The 20,198-nt window shown below is 48.6% G+C and overlaps 1 protein-coding gene across 10 annotated transcripts in view; it reads left to right on the top strand.

The window, feature by feature from the left end:
- Positions 1 to 20,198, top strand: part of Ccdc62 (coiled-coil domain containing 62) — a 33,996-nt gene that overhangs the window by 10,095 nt on the left and 3,703 nt on the right. For 5 of the 10 annotated variants that reach the window (XM_063225550.1, XM_063225548.1, XM_063225547.1 and 2 more), the window contains 8 exons: positions 339 to 510; positions 2,168 to 2,329; positions 3,693 to 3,794; positions 6,297 to 6,385; positions 6,682 to 6,797; positions 8,399 to 9,115; positions 11,195 to 11,348; positions 15,000 to 15,134. In XM_063225550.1, the coding sequence (XP_063081620.1) occupies positions 339 to 510; positions 2,168 to 2,329; positions 3,693 to 3,794; positions 6,297 to 6,385; positions 6,682 to 6,797; positions 8,399 to 9,115; positions 11,195 to 11,348; positions 15,000 to 15,134 (1,647 nt within the window). The remainder of the gene's footprint in view (positions 1 to 338; positions 511 to 2,167; positions 2,330 to 3,692; positions 3,795 to 6,296; positions 6,386 to 6,681; positions 6,798 to 8,398; positions 9,116 to 11,194; positions 11,349 to 14,999; positions 15,135 to 20,198) is intronic. The other 5 variants (XM_023562005.2, XM_013144773.3, XM_063225549.1 and 2 more) reach the window with 4 other exon arrangements.

The raw sequence follows: 20,198 nt of genomic DNA, 5'->3' as shown, positions 1-20,198 counted from the left end.
AGAACGCATACCTGATGCCACAGCACTAATGCCCTCTCGGGGGAAACTTGTTAATAATAGTTTCTCCATGTCACTGGAGGAGGATTGTGCTTGTTTTCATTTTTTGAGACAGTGTCATTATACAGTTGAGGCTGCCCCTGAACTCACTCAGGAGGCTGAGGCAGGAGGATTGTTGTAAGTTTAAGACCACCAGCCTGAGCTACAAAGTGAGCTCAAGGCCAGCCTGAACTGCATAGTGAAACTCAAAAAGACATGCACAATAAATAAATAAATGTAATCTTTTACTGGTTGGCTGGGATTTTAAAATCTAGCATAACCTTCTCAAACTTGATTTTTAGGACAAGGATATTATTGAGGCGGTCAGTCACATCGCAGACTGCTCGGGGAAATTTAAGCTGCTAGAGCATGCTTTGCGTGATGCTAAGATGGTGGAGAACTCTATCGTGAAGGAAAAGCAGGATTATAAGCAGAAACTGAAGGCACTCAAAGTTGAAGTCACTAAGCTGAAAGGTAAGAAAGAGGCTCAAGTTAGTGTTAGAGATTGTACTCGGGAGGCTAAAGCAGGAGCATTGCAAATCCAAGGTCAGCCCAGGACACTAGCAAGACTCTGTCTCAAAAAACAAAAACAAACAAAAGTAGTGTGTCACCTTGGAAATCGATTTCTTTATTTGTATTCACTTAATCTTATAATTGAGAGTATTTCTAGTCTTTGCCTTAGGTCCTAACATGAAATATTGGTTTCATTTATACAGAATTAGGCTGCAGTTTTTGTGCTCAGAGGTGGAATAAACTGAATAATGCATCACATTTTTAAAATAATTACTGGGCATCGTGGCACACGTCTGTAATCCCAGCACTCAGGAGGCTGAGGCAGAAGGATCTCATGAAGAGAGTTCAAGGCCAGGCTGGGTTATATAGTGAGACCCTCTCTCTAAAGCAAAAACAGAAAAGCAACAACAAGAGCAAGAACAAAAAACCCTGCCTTTGTTCAGGTGTCTGTGCCAGCAAGAGCTTCAGCACAGCCAGGTCTCAGCATGGACCTAGCCTCACTTCTCCTCTGCTCCCCAGAGGCCAGCCAGGCGTCTCTTCAGGGGAAGGCACAAACAGAAGAGAACCAGCAGATCCATGAGGCCTCTTAAATTCACTCCTGAGTAGCCGGGCACAGTGACTCAGACCTGTAATCCCAGCTCTCAGGAGGCTGAGGCAGGAAGATTACTGCTAGTCCAGGTGACACAGTGAGGAGGCCCTGTTTCAGAAAGCAAAAAACATTCAGGACAGGACTTGACACACTGTCACCTCTGTCTGCTGTCAGCTGCGTTAGCCGCGCGGCTGAATCTAGACACCAGTGGTGGCGGGGGGTTTCGGTGCCGTGTGAGGGGCTGCATGTTTCACTCCGCAGACTCCCTTTGGGTTCTTCTCTGTTTTCACTCTCCCGGCAGTGCCATGGTCCACCCCTTTCTGCTTACCTTATTCTTGAAGTTTTGCGGTAGAATGAGACAAGGCATGCCACACGCCTTGGGTTGTGTTTGGATTTCTCCGCACAGTGTTGTCTTCAAATGTGGATCCAGGCGGGCTGTGATGTAAACAGCAGTGAAGGGTGGAGGTGTGCCCGTATTCCCTGCACTTCTGCAGTGGGCAGGATGCTGTGAGCAGCAGAATAAGCAGTTGGGCGGCGAGCTACCATTTTAGTCTTAAATCTGTACACACAGTGTCATACTGAGCAGCGAATAGTCCCAGTCCTTTTAGTATACATTTCAAGGCAGGCTAGGGTCAAACCGTCCTCCGTCAGCCTTCCAGAGTGCTGAGATTTCAGGCATATACCACCATCCTTAATCACAGTGAGTTTTCATCTTTTGTAAGTGGCTCCTGCACTAGCAGGCAGGACCAATTCCGCGTGGAACGAGCCGCCTTAGAGGCGGTGACAGACCACAGCCTGAGGATGTTGTCCTTGGCTTGTCCAGGGTGCCTCATCTCGTGAGACAGTGGCTTAGTCCTCCCAGGCGTCTGCAAGCCAGGGGTTGGCGTGAAGGGGATGCCTGCATCTTGAGCTAGAGGACCTTTTACATTTGCCCAACTAAAAAAACACCGAAATTACGAAATTGGATGACTTAGTAGAAGAGACTCCATTCTGAACTCCTGACGCTGAGGTTCCCTAACCCATTTTAAGTGCAGGTATGGCTTCAGCTGAAACTGGAATCATGTCCTGAGCCCGTGGACCCCCCCCTTCCCCCCCAATGTGGATCAGCATCACTAGTGCCGAGCTGGGCCATGCCCTGCAGGCTGCCCGGGTGGGGGACTGGAGTAAAAGAAGCCAGCTGTGTCAGTGTAGGTATGAGTGTTTCCTCAAGTTCGATGTTTATTAAAAGCATTTTTAAAGAAGGGAAGCGGGAGGGTAAAGGCAGGTGAACTGAGAGCAGGGGAGAAAGGCTTGTTTGGCAGGGGTGGCTGGGAAGGCCAGGTGGAAACACCAGAGCCGAAGTGGACACGGGTAGAAGCGCTGCGGGAGGCCTGGGCCCGGCCCTTCCAGGCAGTAGGAGCAGCAGGAGCAGGGCGCTGGGGTGAGGGGCTGGGGCTGGGGCCTTGCCGGGGCTTTGTGGTGATACAGACAGCCCTCTGGGAGCACTGGGTGAGCAGAGGCTCGGTGCAGGCTCAGAGGGCCCAGGTGAGAGGGCTCAGCCCCGAGATGTCCCTCCTTCACAGCCCCGTCCAAACTCAGAGTGGCCCTGTACTTCAGGGGGCCAGCCATCAACCCGGGTTCCACAGCCACTTCTTCAGTTTCCATCAGAGTGGCCTCCAATTCAGGGAGCAGTTTCCGAGCCTGTCCCCTTTTTTTGGATGTTATGAAGGAGCACAGGTGGGAGAGGGAGCTTCCCTGCACAGGCCCTATATTCTCTGGGGCACCCACAGACACCCCGGCATTCAGCAGGCCAGACCCCTCAGGCCAGGGTGGAGCTCCAGGCAGCCCTCCCTGCTGCAGGTCAGGTCTCCTTGGTGACCAGCCCATGCTGAGGCTGCTCAGGACTCCATCCCTGACACCTCATTAGCATTGACTCTAGAGTGACCCAGAGGGGCTCTGACCGAGTGACATTTGGGAACAGAGAGGGTCACAGGACAGAAGAATAGAAGGGGCCTGGGGGGCAGGGCAGGGCCAGGGGCTGCTGGCAAGTTTGGGTGTCCTCCAGGGTGCAGCGGTAGAGCTTCCCACAGAGAAGCGGCAGGAGCAGCTTTTACTCTTTTTTGGGGGTGGGGTCCGGTCCTTTTTTTTTTTTTGGGACAGGGTTTCACTGTATGGTTCAGGCTGCCTCAAACTTACAGCGATCCTCCTGCCTCTGCCTCCTGAGTGCTGGGATTACAGGCGTGCATCACCACACCCGGCTAGGAGCAGCTTTTATTCTTTTTTTTTTTGTCTTTTTTGTTTTTATCGGTACCAGGGATCGAACTCACGACTGCCTGCTTGCAAGGCAGGCGCTTATGCCGCTGAGCTAAATCCCCAGCCCCTCAGCTTTTATTCTTAAAGATTCTCATGTCCCCTGTGCCTCAGTGGGAGAGACAGTGCCAGGGCTGAGGCCACGACCAGCTGTGGGCACAGACCCAGGGGGACTCTGAGAGTCTTGGACTGCAGTGCGGAGCACCCAGTGTCCCTGCCGGAAACCAGTACTTACTCGAGGCCTTTCCCCCCTCTGGTGGTGAAGAGGACCTGAACGAAAAGACGACAGAAAACAACGAACAGCGGGAGGAGATCATTCGCCTCAAGCAAGAGAAGAACTGTCTGCATGATGAGTTGGTCTTCACTGGTAAAAATAATTAGGTTAAGTGATAGATGAACATGTTCATGCGCTGCCTCTGATGCAGTGTGACCGGCGAAGGGGACACCCTCTGAAAATGGGGTGGTGGCTTTTAAAACCGCCCTTGGAGGGACTGGTGAGGAGCCAGGCCCAGAATTTAAAGCCACACCAAACCCCCTCCTCCTAGGAAGAGCTTAAGTTCCCTCAAATTAAAGAGGAAACACACTGTCCCACTAAGACTTGTCATTCTGGCCCGTGCGCAGGCTGGGCCGGAGTACAGGTTCTGGCCACGTGAGGGCAGCAGAGGGCAGCGTTCGGCCGCCTTGGGTCACCGGTCTGGGCACTCTGGGTGTGTGTGGCATTCAGTCCCGGCACAGGGTTTGTGTGCCCGGCACGCAGGCCCACAGAGCAGTTTTGTTCTGTGTCTTCTGAGAAGAGGCCGCTCACATTGTCTTCCCGAGGAGCTGGAAGGACAGGTACTCCCCACCTCCTGCCAGGTTTCCTCTCTCATTACACTGTACAGCGGCCCAGTGCCTGCAGGCAAGCGGAACAGACTGAGTCCACTTCCTGCAGTTCCAGGCAATGCCACTGTGCCTAGCTGTGTGTGTTTTAATTATGAGTGAATTAGGTAAAAAAGAAAAGAAAAAAAGGCTGAACCTAATATGTTCTCAGGTGCTATGGTTAAAAGTTGACACATTTTATTTGACATTAAAAGCTGAGGCGGGGGGGGGCGGTTAGCTCAGCAGCATAAGTGCCTGCTTGGCAAATGTGAGAATTGAGGTCATGAGTTTGAGCCCCAGCACCAAAAAAAAAAAAAAAAGCTGGGCTGGGGATTTAATGACCTAAGTGCCTGCCTGGCAAGTGCAAAGTCATGAGTTTGCTCTCTGGTACCCCCCAAAAAATAAGTTAAAAGCTATCTTAAAATTTTACTTCTTTTTTTTGAGACAGGGTTCTGGTACACAGTTCAGGCCTCAAGCTCACTTGGTAGCCCAGGCTGGCCTTGAAGCTAAGCAGTCCTGCCTCAGTCCCGACAAGTGCTGGGATTACAGACATGCAACCACCACCCCTGGCTATTTTTTTTTTTTTTTTTTTTTGTCTTTTTCATTTTTATCGGTACCAGGGATCGAACTCACGACCGCCTTCTTGCAAAGCAGGTGCTTATGCCGCTGAACTAAATCCCCAGCCCCGGCCATTTTATTTTTAAATTCAAGACTTTTTACCTTCCACCACAGTTTTGCAGGCACAGTTCACCTGTTTGCACACAGCACTCCTAAGGAGGCTTTGAAGGGAAGGGTTTCCAAGATGTGGGCAGCCTTGTGATGAGGGCCCCTCAGGAGGAGGCCTCGCCCCAGCCTCTCAGCCACACTCTGACTATGGTCCCCTTCCACTGGGCTCTGGTGCCGTGTGCCCTCGGCCCAGCTGTGCACATAGCAGACTCTGCACTCAGCACTGAGCTCACGGAGAAGGGTGATGGACTTGGAAGGTGGGGTATGTACAGAGGAGCTGCCTCAAACAGCTTTATTACTCTAAAACCAGAGATAAGGCAAAATTTAATAGATCTCCAACCCCCCAAAATACTTGGTTTGGCAGGGTGTGGCCATGCACACCTGCAACGCTGGCACCCTGCGAGGCTGAGGCAGGAGGAACACAAGTTTGAGCACAGCCTGAGCATAGTGAGACTCTGTCTCAAAACTCAAAAAAGAGGAGCAGGAGCTGGGCCTGGTGGCACCCACCTATTATCCCTGGATTCAGGAGGCTGAGGCAGGAGTGCTGGGAGTTCAAGGCCAGCCTGAACTATCCTGTGAGACTGTGTCTCAGAAAACAAAAACAAAAATCATCCAGAGAAAAGAGCATGAACTGAGAATGTAGTTTGGTGTGAAGGCCCTAGGTCCACTCCTCAGTACCAAAAATAAAATGTGGGCTTTTTTGTTTAGGGTCATGCTGTATTCAAAATGAGTATCTATGCTGGATGCAGTGTAAGTCAAATGATTTTCTCTTAAGTATAACATTAATACATGCTCTGGTACAGCCCCGAAGATGTCTTTTTTCTGGAAAGTTCTTTCTTGTGGTGATAGCGGTGCTGGCGCTGCTGGGCTTGTTGCTCACCCCGGCCCCTAAGAGCAACTTCTTCATACTTGGTAGACTTCCTTTCAGTCTTTTGGGATATGATTACATACAAACACACTGATTGTTTTTTGGTTTTTGGTTTTTGGTTTTTGTTTTTGGTAATACTGTGAATCAAACCCAGGGCCTTTGCACTGAGCTACATCCCCAGCCTTTTTAAAAAAAATTTAAGAATCTGTGTTTGACCTGGCACTAATTACGCTGTGAGACTTTCCCGTTTCATGAGGAGCGAGTCAGAATCACAGGTGAAAACTCTTTCTAATCAGCCATCCTGCCATTTTAATCAAGCACAACAAAAACAGTGTTAGCTCTTAAAATTGTTCGAAGTGGAGAGGTTTGTTGGCATGGCTGAGAACAATTGTTAAATACTTTTCTGTTCTCTAATAGTAGAGAGAGAAAAGAGGAAAGACGAGTTACTGGACATTGCCAAGTCAAAGCAGGAGCGGACAAACTCAGAACTTCACAATCTCAGACAGGTGCGTCCTCAGCGGCCCTCCCGGCGGTGGCCGGAAGTATTCAGAGCAAAGGAGGACTCCATGCCGGTTGCTCCGGTGCACCGTGCCTCTGCAGTCCCAGCTGCATTAGCCGGGACACTGGCAGAGCAGGGAGGGTCTCGCCTATGGTAATTAAAGGCTAGGAGATAAGCCGTACCAGCATCTTAGCGCAAGCCGTAGCAGCTACCCAAACTGTTTTAGGTTTTAAAAGTGCCAAGTTGTGGTTCATGTTAGTGCGTTATTGCATCTTTATATTGATTTATCCATGTCTGTGGCAGATTTATGTAAAACAACAGAGCGATTTGCAGTTTCTTAATTTCAATGTGGAAAATTCTCAGCAGTTTATACAGATATGTGACTCGAAGATGGAAGAACCAAAGACTCTGGAATCCAGGTAATCCCAGCAGACGCCATGAGCTGACCTTGTGTTGATTTCATCACTGTTCAGTGTTTACTTTGCGGTTACAGTAGGCCAGGGACTACTGTGGTTCCTCACATGGGGAAGTAAGTACGTGTAAGCTAAATTACGATAATCCTAGGCAGTGAAAGACCTGTTCTGGCCACAGCCCTGCCTGCCGTACAGAGTGAGACTGTTGGACCTGACGTGTGTGCGCTGGGAAGGAGGCTGGAGCTCGGGGAGAAGCCACAGCGACGAACCGGGCCTCCTGCCTCCCTTCTTCCGCACACAGCGTCCAGGCCTGAGGCCAGGACTAGGGAACGTGAGGCTGCACAGGACAAGGTGACTGCCTCACAGAAAGGGTCCCCAAGAAGAGTGCCAGTGACCACAGCAGGGCTCAGCTGAGGTTGACCTCTGCCCTTCGCATGTTTTCCTTGTCATCGAAATACCTGCCCTCTACCAGGGATCAGACCTGGGGTCTTTGCCCTGAGCAGCAGCCTGGCTTTTTTCCTGTGTACTTATTTACACATTTAGTTCTGAGGCAGGGTCTCACTAAATTGCTGAGTAGTTGAGGCTGTGCTCCAGCTTGCAGTCCTCCTGCCTCAGCTTCCCAGAGTGCCAGGACTCCAGGTGTGCACCACCATGCCCCACTCCATCTGCCCTGTTAATAGCGGAGCTGTTCCCTAATGGGAACCAGCAGGTGGGGTCAAAGCAAGTGTCTGTAAAGTGAAGTGGGATGGGCATGTAACTGCACCACAGAACTTTAGTCTGCTTTTCTGAGCAGAGATGCTACAAGGAGTTGGGCAAAGGGAGCGAGGCTGGGAGCTCCCACGGGTGGGGGACCACCGGGGTGCGGTCCAGTCCGCACCACCACGCTCCTTCCCGGGAGAGAGGTATCACACGGCCGAGCCAGCATTTGAGGGAGGGGTGCAGCAGGATGGGGTGCTGGCCTCTGCATCTGAGGCTGGCTGTGGGGCTGTCATCTTGTTGCTGTGTGACCCATGCTGCTGCCACCAGCAACACCAGGCCACCTTAGGTTCTTTTAGGCCAAAACCCCGACATGTCTCCCTTTCCCACTGTGAACCTCGTGGCCGCGGCACACATGGGTGAGGCGGGGTGACAACTTGGGAACACCAGGTGCTTTCAGTGCTTACAAAAGGAAGGAGATGCATTTCTGAGGGACAGAACAATAACAGTCAGGACACTTGAATCTATGTGACATTAAAATAAATCTTATCCCAGCCCTCAAGGCTGAGGCAGGAGGATCATGGTGAGTTCGAGGTCAGTCTGGGCTACATAGTGAGACCCTGTCTCACAAAACAAACAAACAAACAACCCTAGAAGAATGTGCGTTACAATGTTTCATCATATTTCACAGTAGTCTTGATTTTTTTGGTTACTTAGGTAAGTAAGGACGTAGTAGAGAATGGGAGGTGACACTGTCTGATGGTGAGGGATGAGGGTGGCTGGAATCAGGCTCCGAAGAGCAGAGCCCCGGGTCCTGTCACCCTTAGCATTGCTACAGGGGCTGGAGGAATGGTAGTGAATGGGGTACACAGTCTGTCTCATAACTTCCGTGTTTTTGTAACACCATGTAGCAGAGGCCTGTGTCTATCAGACCTTGAAAGTAGCCACCCCAAAGCCAGTATCAGGAGGGAGAAGTCACCACTTAGGGACAACTTCGATGCCATGTTGGCTCAGCAGAATCGGTCAGAGAAAAGCTCTTGCAATGCTTGTAAAGAGAAGAAGCTACAGATCAGCACCTCGTTTGGGGAGAGAAATGTGATTACCCTCTCATCTATGTTTACCAAAGACTTAATGGAGAAACAAAAGCCTCGGCCTCTGGGTGGAAAATTCTTGATTGAACCTGAAAGCAAAATCACGTCATGCAGGGTCCACACCAAATCCCCAAAAAATGATGGAACTGGGCTCCAGGGTGCAGAGACACAGCCCTCAGTCGGGTGCCGGCCAGGAGCAGAGGACAGGTGCTGGCAGGACGGCGACATTTGCATGGGCCTGGCCGGCTGCTCCGCTCCCAGGCAAGCAGAAAAGCTGGACGTGGAAGGTCGTGAGCCCCTGGCCAGCTCCGAGACCCGGTGCTGCCCAAAAAGCGAAGGCTGCCTGGATGACGGTGACCTGTGTGACCCCACATGCTGCCACCCAAGTAACTTTGTCATCGAAGCCCCTGGCCACATGTCAGATGCAGAGTGGATAAACATTTTCAAGCCTTCCAAAATGCAAAGAATCGTGCACCACAAAACCATATGCACTTGTGTGGGGAGTGTCGCTGGAGACAACTATAACTCCTCAGCAAGGTTAGTGATGTCACAGCTTCGATGCCAGGTGCAGAAGCACGGGGGCTCCCATGGCCACTTCCTGCTCCTGTGATTCTAAGGGCAGCATGGTTTGCAAACAGAAATTGTGTGCAGGAGCCGGGCGTGGTGGCTCACACCTGTAATCCCAGCACTCGGGAGGCTGAGGTGAGAGAATCGTTGGGAGTTCCAGACCAGCCTGGGCTACAAAGTGAGCTCAAGGCCAGCCTGAACTGCATATCGAGACCCCATCTCAAAAAGTGGGCAGGGCAGACTGTGTTCTCTTCACCCCTGTGTAGACAATGGTGTCTTTATGGTGCAGGGAGATTGTGCTGGAGCACGGTGAAGAACATGCACCCAGGATGGCTTCTTTTTGTTGTTGTTGGTTTTGTTTTGTTTTGTTTTGTTTTTTGGAGACAGAGTCTCACTATGCAGTCTGTGCTGGCTATGAAGCCTTGAACTCACTATATAGCCCAGGTTGGCCTTGAACTAGCAGTGATCCTCCTGCCTCAGCCTCCAGTGTGCTGGGATTACAGGCATGCACTAACATGCATGGCTACTGGTTTTTCTTAGAGAAGAAAATGGATTGGATATTAGCATATGCCAAGTCATCTGGTCTCATCTGACTGTTAGAACTGCTGAGTGCTGCTGTAAGGTCTCCTAATTTTAAATAAGGCAAAGCTCTTCCATCTTAAATGGGTGACATTTCTATATTGAGAGCATTATTTTAATCATTGCACTGACATTCATAGGACTTTATGACTAAAATTTCTCTAGTAGTTCTATTATTTGGAATGTTCTTTGGACCTTTAGAAGCTTAAGCCATTTAAAAATTATACAGATACTCAGCTGCAGCACTTAAAAACTTGGTCATCATACTAAATGTCACCTAGCATACCTGTAAGTCTGTTTTGCAGTACTGATTAATGATCAAAAGCCCTTTGCAGTGAGCCTTATTTATTTTTCCTATTTCCTTTTTTTATTTTGAGATAGGGTCTTGTTAAACCACTAAATTGCAGAATGGGCTAAAATTTTTGAGCCTCCTGCCTCAGCTTCCCAGAGTGCTGGGCTAATAGGTATGTGCCATCCTGCTTGGCTTGACCACCATTGGTTTTTAAAGATCTCTGAGTATCTTCAAGTACCAGCAGGGCACAAAGGCCTGTCTGTCAGTACTGGGTGACAGCATTTATATGTTAGTGGGACACTGCACTGGACGATTTTGAAGGTGTAGTGAAAAAAGAAAGTGTAGTAGATACCTTTAAATTTAATGCCCGACCTGGTGGCTCACGTCTGTAATCCCAGCGCTCAGGAGGCTGAGGCAGGAGGACTGCTGAGAGTTTTAGGAATCCTGGGCTACATAGAGAGACACTGCCTCAAAAAAAAAACAAACAAACAAACAAACAAACAAACAAAAAAAACTAAAAAGGCCTTTTTACCTTGTGACTTAGTTACTGAAGCAGCTGCTGGTTCTACCAGCAGAGGCGCATACCAAGGCATCGCATGACAGATACGCGACCAAGTAGAAAAGATAACAGTGTTTTTCTATGATTACAAGAGCTTGTGTGCGCACTGCGGAACCTCAGTGAAACAGTCACACTGTGCTCCCTTCTCCTGCCCCGGGAAAAGGGGCACAGGTGTAAATGAGGAGGGAGGAGCCATGCTCCCTGCGGCCCAGTGCCAGCAGGAGATTACAGAACCATGTTGGGGCTGCCGCTGTCCCCAGAGAGCTTTTCCACAGCCATCAACCCAACCTCGCATTTCAGAGGCTTCTGTCTGTCTTCCTATCGCTCTGTCTCTGTCTTTCTCAGTACCCGGATTGAACCGAGACCTTGAACCTGCAAAGTAAGCATGTGCTGTGGGGCTGAGCTCCCCCCAGGCCTCTGTGCAGTTCTGGAGGAGGGAGGCTGCCTGTCCTGTACCCTCCACTGTGGGTCTTGTTTCCATGCTCAAGTGCAAAAGGTGTGCATTCGTGTGTGGCTGTGGCCTCACCTCTACCATACCCCTCCCACTTGGCGTGAGGTGCCAGGGACACACCTGACGCTGCTCTGAGACTCCTCTTTCTGTCTGGTTTTGCTCTCGCAGCGACCTGGCCACCATCCAGCACTCCTACAGTTTGGGTTCCCCAAAGGCTGCCCCCGCCAAGGAGGATGAGGCTGCGGCCTCTTCTGAGGAGAAGAGCGAGAACACACCCAAGGGCCTGTTAATCAGCAAAGAGGCAGCGCTGTCCAACCAGAAGGTTTGTGTTTTTGCTTAATGTCCCAGCTTTTTCAAGTAAAACTTCTGCCCATTATTAAACCATAGTTTAATTTCAGCCATTCCTTAATTTTTTAAGTTTTTAAGAGTCTTGTTGAAGTTTTCTTTTTCCTCAAGAAGACCTGCATTGCTTTCCAGGGGAGCAATTAGATGTGTGTTTATTGTTTTTTTAAAAAACCAACAAGCTGGACATGCTGGTGGACCTGTACATGAGCCCTCTGCAGTGACATAAATACAGCGGGCACATCTATAATTCCAGCACTCGGAGGCTGAGGCGGGAGGATTGAGAGAGTTTGAGGCCAGCCTGGGCTGCATGGCAAGACCCTGTCTCAGAAAACAAAACAAAACAATAATAATATAAATAGATTATAAGCCCAGAGCACATACCTATAATCCCAGCTACTTGGGAGTGTGAGGCAGAATGGGAAATTTAGTGAGATCTTGTCTCAAAATTAAAAAATAAGAAAAAGGAAAAAGACAGTGTTGTGGTGCAGACCTGTAATCCCAGCACTCTGGGTGTAGGAAGATTACAAGTTCAAGTCCAGCCTGGGCGATTGAGCATCTTAGAAAAACCCTACCTCAAGATAAAAAGCCAAAAGGAATAGAGAGTACAGAGACCCTGGGCTGAGTTCCCAGTACCAGTACAGAAAAACAAGAGGCAGTACAGAAAGTATGCCAGAAATTATCACCCAGAAGCTTGTCCAAACACACACTCTGGCATGGCAAAGTCTCCGGAGACACAGATGACGTGGGGGTGATTGAACTCATAGACGCCTCCCTATAGAGATACGCACACTGACGTGTGTCATACATAGGACTTCAGCTGTCATACATAGGATCACGCCTGTGATCCCAGCACTTGAGGCTGAAGCAGGAGTATCCCCATGAGGTCAAGGCCAACCTGGGCTACAGAGTGAGCTCAAGTCCTGCCTAAAGTCCATAGTGAGACCCTGCCTCAAAAAACTGATAAATAAATTGGATTTCACTACCTAAGAAAACACCTGACATTTGTGAGTTACCAGGATACCAGGATGGCAATTTTAACTCTCCATTCAGCTAAGGAGAAAGCGCAAGGCCAGGGTGGCATTGGCACTACGACTCCCGGTTCTGTGCAGCTTCTGCTGGCATCTTTCCTGTAACAGAGCCACAGCAGGGCTGGGCACCGCTTGCTCAGTGAAAGCCCACGTAGGTGAGGAATCCTTTTCCGTACCTATGGTAAAGCAGGCTTACCATCCGCCCTGAGTTGAGGAACAGGGAAAATAAACTTTGATTCAACAAATTTAATTTTAGAAAATTACAGTTATTTTATCTGCAGAGGCTGAAGGAAGGCGAGAAGAGGCAAGGAAAATCATTAAGAGCTGTGGCTCTCGCTCAGAACGTGTCCTCCGGCCACGCACCGCAGCCCGGCCTCAGGGAGCCAGGGCTGGGGCTGCAGCACCCTTGGCAGGAGCTGCTGCACACTTCTTTGGGAATCTCTGATTTGGGCAGAAAAGATGGAGCTCAATTAGGATCCCAGCTTGTGGTTTTCATCCGGGAAATCTCAGCTCTGTCTACACAGCTCAGTTATTTTTATAGCTCTGGCTGCCTAGCAGGCTGGGGCTTCCGGTCAGCGTTTTCTTCTCTGGATTATGTGATTAACCAAAGTCCAAGTCTCTGGCCCTCTCTTTTTCTAAATATGCCATAAGTCAGCTTTAGGCAGAATGCCCATTGAGCCTTCCAGGTCATTGATACATTTATTTTTAATTAATAAATATTTTATCTGATGGCTGCAAATAGTAGCGTCTTGGTAGAGGACTTCATGAGCTAAAAGCCCTTGGAAAGAGCCCTCTGCAGTGACATAAATACAGCGGGCATGGTGGCACATGCCTGTGATTGCAGCACTTGGGAGGCTGAGCCAGGAGGATTGCTGAGAGTTCAAGGCTGGCCTGGGCCACATAGTGAGACCTGTTCAGTGACGTACAGATTTTAAACACCAAGAGAAGAAAAGGAAGACAGTATAGGCCACCATTGTGCCCTTATACACAGATCTCACAGCTATTCACATTTCAGCACATTTCATTTGCTTTCCATTTTAAAGAAATAAACTGGCGTGTCCTTCCTGCCGCTCTCCTGAGCTGGACTCCACCTGGGCCAGCCACCATGCTGAAGCCGGTCACAGTCTTGTTTTTATGCTTTTACTGCATAAAAGTACACACACTAAGCCAGACCTGGTTGCCCACACCTATAATCCCAGCAGTCCAGACGACAATTCCAGCCCAGCCTGGGCAGTTTAGCAAAATCCTCAAAATAAAACTTTAGAACGTGGGATGGGACTGCAGTGCAGTGTTAGGCCCTGGGTTCAGTCCTCAGTCCCCAGCCACCAAAAAAAGGCATTCAGAAACACTGCATCATGTTGCTTTTCAGACTTTTTTTTTAATTTAAAGAAAAAAAAAACAGAAATAGGATAGAAATAATACATAATTTCAAAAAAAACAGAAATCACTAGTTGGTAATTACATATTGTCCTCTTTGAAATAGTTGTTCAAGTTACAAAAGTGAAGCATACAAAGTGGACATTCAAACAGCAAGACTGCAAACAGTTCTGTTTCGCTATCCAGCAAAAACTTAGTAATACGGTTATCCTACACACTTAAACAGGCATGCAGTTATCCATATCTTCATGTATGTTAAGATTAAACAAAACAAAGCAGGCTAAAATCACTCTAAACAGAGAATAATAGTATTGCTGGATTTTGCATCATGACACTACGGGATTAGCACTGGGTACTATAGTGTTTTTTGTTTGTTTTTTTTTTTTTTTTTTTTGGTCTTTTTCGTTTTTATCGGTACCAGGGATCAAACTCACCTTGCAAGGCAGGTGCTTATGCTGCTGAGCTAAATCCCCAGCCCCTCTCTTTTTCTTCAAAGTAGTTAATTTTATCATGCATTATGTGATCAGTTCTCATAAACTGTTTATAGGTTCTACACACTTTGTATGTTTTTATTCAATAATTCACTCTATTTGTGGTACTGGAAGTCAAACCCAAGGTATCATGCATGCTAGACAGGGGAGTGCTCTGCCCGTGAGCTACCCTCAACATTGAAAATTAACCAGAATAAACCCAGCACGCATCTATGTGTTCTCAGAGATTTGCAGCCCACTCACACTGCAGTTTGCAGGTGTTTTGGAGGTAGCATGGTGGCTGCTAATTATGGTTTCAAGTGCTTGTTTAGGAAAGCCAAACAAAACCAAGGCTTAGCATAAACTACATAGTGAGACCCAGGCTCAGTAAACAATAGACAGACAGACAGATAGACAGACAGAAGTTAGCTATTCCAGTATTTGACATCCTGCATCACTTGGAGTAGTCCAAGTCAACTGGTGACAGGTAGTTAACTCTCTTTTTCCCTTGTCTTTTTGAGATGAATTTCACTATGCAGTTTAGGCTGGCCTACAGCTCGTTTTGTGGCCTAGGCTGGCCTCTAGCTTGCAGTGATCCTCCTACCTCAGCCTCCCAAGTGCTGGGATCACATGTGTGTGCCACCATGCCAGGGAGTACTTACCATTGCAGCTGCCAGTCTGCAAGCGCTTGGAAGCAGTTACTTCAAGCTGTGTCCAGGTTTCCTGGGTGTTTAAAGTGTGCTGTCTCCCCAGGACGACTTCTCGCCAACGAGCAAGCTGCAGCGGCTGCTGGCCGAGTCCCGGCAGATGGTCACCAACCTGGAGCTGAGCACACTGCTGCCCCTCGGCTGCCAGGACCACCAGGACCTCGGTGGCAGCGCTAGAAGCGTGCGTGTCCCCTCTGGGTGACTGGGTGGTGGGTGTGGACCTGACCACCACAACCACCTTTCCGCTGCAGAGTTTCCTCTTTCTCCCAGGGAGGTTGACTTAAGGGAAGAAAAAGTCACATGCAACTCACTGTTCCTACATCAAGCTGCCTCTGCCTCTGCCTCTGTCTCTTCGAAGGGCCTGAGCCTAGGAAAAAAATTCCTCTGGAGTTGGGTTTTTATTTTGTTTTTAAGTTTAGGAGCTGGAACCTAGTGATACAGGGGAAAGAAATTCCCAACCTGCTAGATGTGTACAACACCAAGTTTGTACCCTTTAAAATTGAGGAATGAATTCTAGGAACATCGGGCACATGCCTGTGATCCCAGCACTCGGAAGGCTGAGGCAGGAGGTTCTTTGCGAGTTTGAGACCAGCTTGGGCTACAAAGTGAGCTCAAGGCCACCCTGAACTGCATAGTGAGACCCTGTCTCAAACCCCTCCAAAAAAAAGATTGTGTAGGAAGAATTTATTGAGAGAAAGAAAGCTTCTGTCTGAAAGGGACAGAGAGGGTGCCCTGGAAGTGGGTGACCCAGCTTCTCAAGGGTGTTTATTGAACAATGATAGAAAGCGAGTGGGGTTTAAGGTGGGACACAACCATAACCAATCAATAAGATTACAGGGGCCTGGGTCAGACAGAAAAGGACAGCAGGACGTCCTGGAAGGGGCGGGCTGGGTCCCTGGAAGTGTGTGAAAGAGAGGATCCTCTGCTGTGAAAGCCTGGCCTTCAGTGAATGTGCCTCCAGCCGCAGCCCTGGCCGACCCCTGCAATACTTCTACCTAACTTAGCTGTCTGTAACACTGGGACCTCCCAGTGCCACACAAGCACTCTACCACTGAAATACACTCCCAGCTCAAACTCTTTTTAAATTTTAAATACAAAGTCAGCATTGGTGGCACAAGCCTATAATTCCAGCACTGTGGAGGCCAAGGTAGGAGGATTGCTGCAAGTTCAAATGTCAGCCTGGGCTACAAAGTGAGTTGAAGGACAACTTGAACTAAAAAGCAAAACCCTGTATCCAAAGGTTTTTTCTTTCAATACAAAATTTCAAATATATATAAAAGTAGGAAGAATAACACTCTGGCCTTCAACAGTCCTCACATTGTCTTCTGAAGTATGTTAGAGCAAATGTAAGGCACCATATCCTTTCACTCATAAATAGTTCATAGTTTCTCTAGGTCAAGCTTTTTTTGTCTTTTTTGTGACAGTCTTCAACTCACTTTGTAGCCCTGGTTGGCCTTGAACTTGGAGCAGTCCTCCTGCCTCAGCCTCCTGACTGCTGGGATGAAAGGCATGGGCCACCACACCTGGTTTATCTGTGTTAGATATTTAAAAAACTATAACGGATGGGCACAGTGGCACACATCTGTAATCCTGGCCACTCAGGAGGCTGAGGCAGGAGGATCGTGAGCTTGAGCAATGTAGTGGCACTGTCTCCACAGAAGGCTTGGAGATGTAGCCCAGTGGTAGAGCCCTCCTGGCTTCTTCCCAGAGCCCCCCCCACACACACACACACATGGGATAGCCACGTAGTCAGCTAAGATCGTACATCAAACCCAGGGCCTCTTGGTTGCTGAGCAAGCGGCCTGCCACAGACTACACCTGGCCATTTAGTTGTTTTCCAGTTGCATTCAGTTGTGAAAGAAAGGCTGGGTCATTAGCCTGGAGAATGTCCCACTTTGGTACTTGCCAGCCGGGTCCCCCTTGTTGTGGATGCTTGCTCTGCCCCCCACCCCCTGCCGAGGGGTCTAGCAGCCAGTTAGGCTCCTGGTTGGGCCGGGCGGAGGGAGTCCGCCCGCTGTGTTTGGGCTCCCGGTCACTGGTGCTCTCCACTCCCGCCCCTCCTGTCCGGAGGTCCTGGTGTCTGGCTGTCCCACTTACATGTATTTGCCTAAGGGGCGCACTGAGGAGTTTGTGGGCCTGAGCCTTAATACCGTCGCGTTTCCCTAGAGCTCACTGAGTGACATTGGCAGCCATCAGAGAGTATTACTTAGATGCGTGACTTTACCGGAAACTGCAAAGTAGTAATTTTCTACTATGTGGTTCTTTCAGGGTATGTTTCACATGTTAATTGTCTGGCTTATTCTGAACAGGGGAACATTTCAGGAGCACTGAGGGAAGTTGCCACGGAGATTTCGCAGCCTCAGGGTGAATAGTGGGCTGGAAATTGGGGTCATTGCCCACCATCCCAAGGGTAAATTAAGAGCTCAGACTGATGCATTGGGTCAAAGTGCCTTCCTTGGGTGGGCTGTGTTCACAGTTAAGGATATGGGACCTGCGGGTAGTGGTGCCAACCTGTAATCTCAGTACTCTAGGAGGCTGAGGCAGGAAGACTGAGAGTTTGAGTCCAGTCCAGGCAGCTTAGTGACCTGAGGTCACTGTCTCAAAGTAAAAAGGACTGGGAATGTAGCTCAGTGTGAAAGCCTGGGCTCAATTCCTAATACAAAAACAAAGCAATCCATAAAGGTATAGAGGTAAGAGCTTTCTGTATCCCTGACTGAAGATCAAAATAAATAGAAAAATCCTATAAACTGGGTGTGTGGTGCAGTCCTTTAATTCTAGCACTGAGAGGTCAAGGCAGGAAGATCACTGTGAATTTGAGGTCAGCCAGGGAGTTCATAGTGAGTTCAGGCCCACTCTTGACTACATTGCGCGATCCTGTCTCGAAAAAGAAAAAAAAAAGTGCTGGGGATGTAGGTCCGTCCCTGGCAGGTGCGAGGTCCTGAGTTCGATTCCTGGTATAAATAAATAAAAGTTCTGTAAAAACACAAATGTTTTTCTACTAAAATCAGCCTTGTCAGGAAAGGTGCCTTAGAGCGCTTAGCAGGTACGAGGCCCTGGGGTACATCACTAACAGCAAACATAAAAATGGAGGGACACTGACTGGAATGCAGCATACATACAATAAAATGAAGGCGTTTATGAAGAATGTCTTTAGTTCCTGTCTGAGTATGTCATGAAGGAGCTAGTCTGGACCACACGGTTGCATCCATTTGGACACAAGTGTGCGTTCCCATGAAGCGATGCTCCAACCCAGCCGTGGGCCTTCCCTGTGAGACGTTGCCCATGTGCTCTTTGGAATGAATTCTCCGCACCGCAGCCCCTACCTGACCCGATGTTAATCACCAGAGACTCGTTCTGCCAGTTCCAGACTTCAGATAAATGCAGTGGCACAGTGCATGCGCTTTATCTGGCTGCTTCGAATGTGGTAAACAGAGACCTGTTCATGTGTTGGGTATCACTCTTCATTCCTTTTTTTTTGGTCTGTTTGAGACTGGGTCTTGCTATGCAGTTCAGGCTGGCCTTGAACTCACTTTGTAGCCCAGGTTGGTTTTAAATTCACAATAATCCTCCTGCCTCAGCCTCCTGAGTGCTGGGATTACAGGAGTGCAACATCATGCCTGGCTGCTTTGTTCCTTTTTAAATTTTTTTTTTTTGTCTTTTTCATTTTTATCGATACCAGGGATCGAACTCACGACTGCCTGCTTGCAAGGCAGGTGCTTACACCGCCAAGCTAAATCCCCAGCCCCTTGTTCCTTTTTATTGCAGGTTAATATTCCATGCATGGGGGGCTGGGGATTTAGCTCAGCAGCATAAGCGCCTGTTTTGCAAGCAGGCAGTTGTGAGTTCAATCCCCGGTACCGATAAAAAGACAAAAGACAAAAAAAAGACTCTATGATTGAATATGAGTATTTTCATAGCGATACTTCTTTTTGTTTTGTTTTATTGAGACAGGGTTGCACTGCGTAGCCCAGGCTGGCCTTGAACTCGATCCTCCTGCCTCAGCCTCCTAAATGCGGGATTCCAGGTGCCACCACACCCAATTTAAAGCCACACTAATCTTTTAGAGTTTTTGGTGGGGGAGCATTACTGGTACTTCAAACTACCTTGTCAATCTCTTTTTTTTTTTTGGCGGTACTGGGGATCGAACTCACAATCTCACGCCGTTGAGCTAAACCCCCAGCCCTACCTTGTCAATCTCTTTAACGTGTTTTAAATTTTGAGATGGGGTCTCTCTAGGTCAATTAGTTGCCCAAGTTGGACCCCGACGTGGTGTCCTTGTACCTCAGCGTGCCAGTGCTATGACTACAGAGTGTGCTTATGCCCAGCTCTGGACTTCCTTCTTCAGAGTAAATGCCAAGAAGTGCAGTGTTGGTTCTAGGGCAGGTGTGTGACCAGCCTCTGAGTAGGAGCCAGGCTGCGCCTCGGCGGCCAGCCACGTTCCCAGCCTGCCCACACGGCTCTGCTGGTCCCTTTGACGTTAGCTCTTCTTAATTATGAAGTGGCATCTCACTGGGATTTCTTTGCCTTTTCCTTGTTAGTGTCTTTTTCTGTAGAGTGTCAAGTAGAGTTATTTTCCCCATTGTTATTGAATTGTGTTCTTCTATAGTCTGGATACAAGTCCTTTGTTCTTTGTCAGATACATTGTGAATATGTTCTTCCAGTATGTAATTTGTTGCCAGGAGTTTAGCTCAGCCTCCTAAGTGCCTGCGTGGCAAACACGAGGTTGTGAGTTCAAACCTTGGTACCAAAAAAAATAAATAAATAAATAAAAGATAGGAAAGCAGCATGTAGTTTGTCTTTTGAGCTTCTTAAGTGTCTTTTCTTTTTTTTTTTTTTTTTTTTTTTTGAGACAGGGCCTCACAGTGTAGTACAGTCTGGCCTTCATCTCAGCTCATAGCCCAGGCTGGCCTAGAACTTGCAGCAATCTTACTGCCTCAGCCTTCCAAGTACTAGAATTATAACCAGGTGCCAGCTGGGCGTGGTGGCTCACGCCTGTAATCCCAGCCCTCGGGAGGCTGAGGCAGGAGGATTGTTGCAAGTTCGAGACCAGCCTGGGCTACAAAAGGAGTTCAAGGCCAGGCTGAACTGCAGAGACCCTGTCTCAAAAGGAAAAAAAAAAAAAAAGTATAACCAGGTACCATCATGCCCAGTTCTTTAATATCTTATGAAGAGCAAAAAAATACTATTTTTTAAGACAGGATCTCTCTAAATATATAGCCCAGGCTGGCCTGGAACTCACTATGAT

Source organism: Cavia porcellus, unplaced genomic scaffold, assembly GCF_034190915.1.
Source record: "Cavia porcellus strain 051 isolate PalLab524CR breed Dunkin Hartley unplaced genomic scaffold, mCavPor4.1 scaffold_16, whole genome shotgun sequence".
Lineage (NCBI taxonomy): Eukaryota > Metazoa > Chordata > Mammalia > Rodentia > Caviidae > Cavia > Cavia porcellus.
The sequence above is the reverse complement of the archived record's forward strand: the minus strand, read 5'-3'. Positions and strand labels throughout refer to the sequence as shown.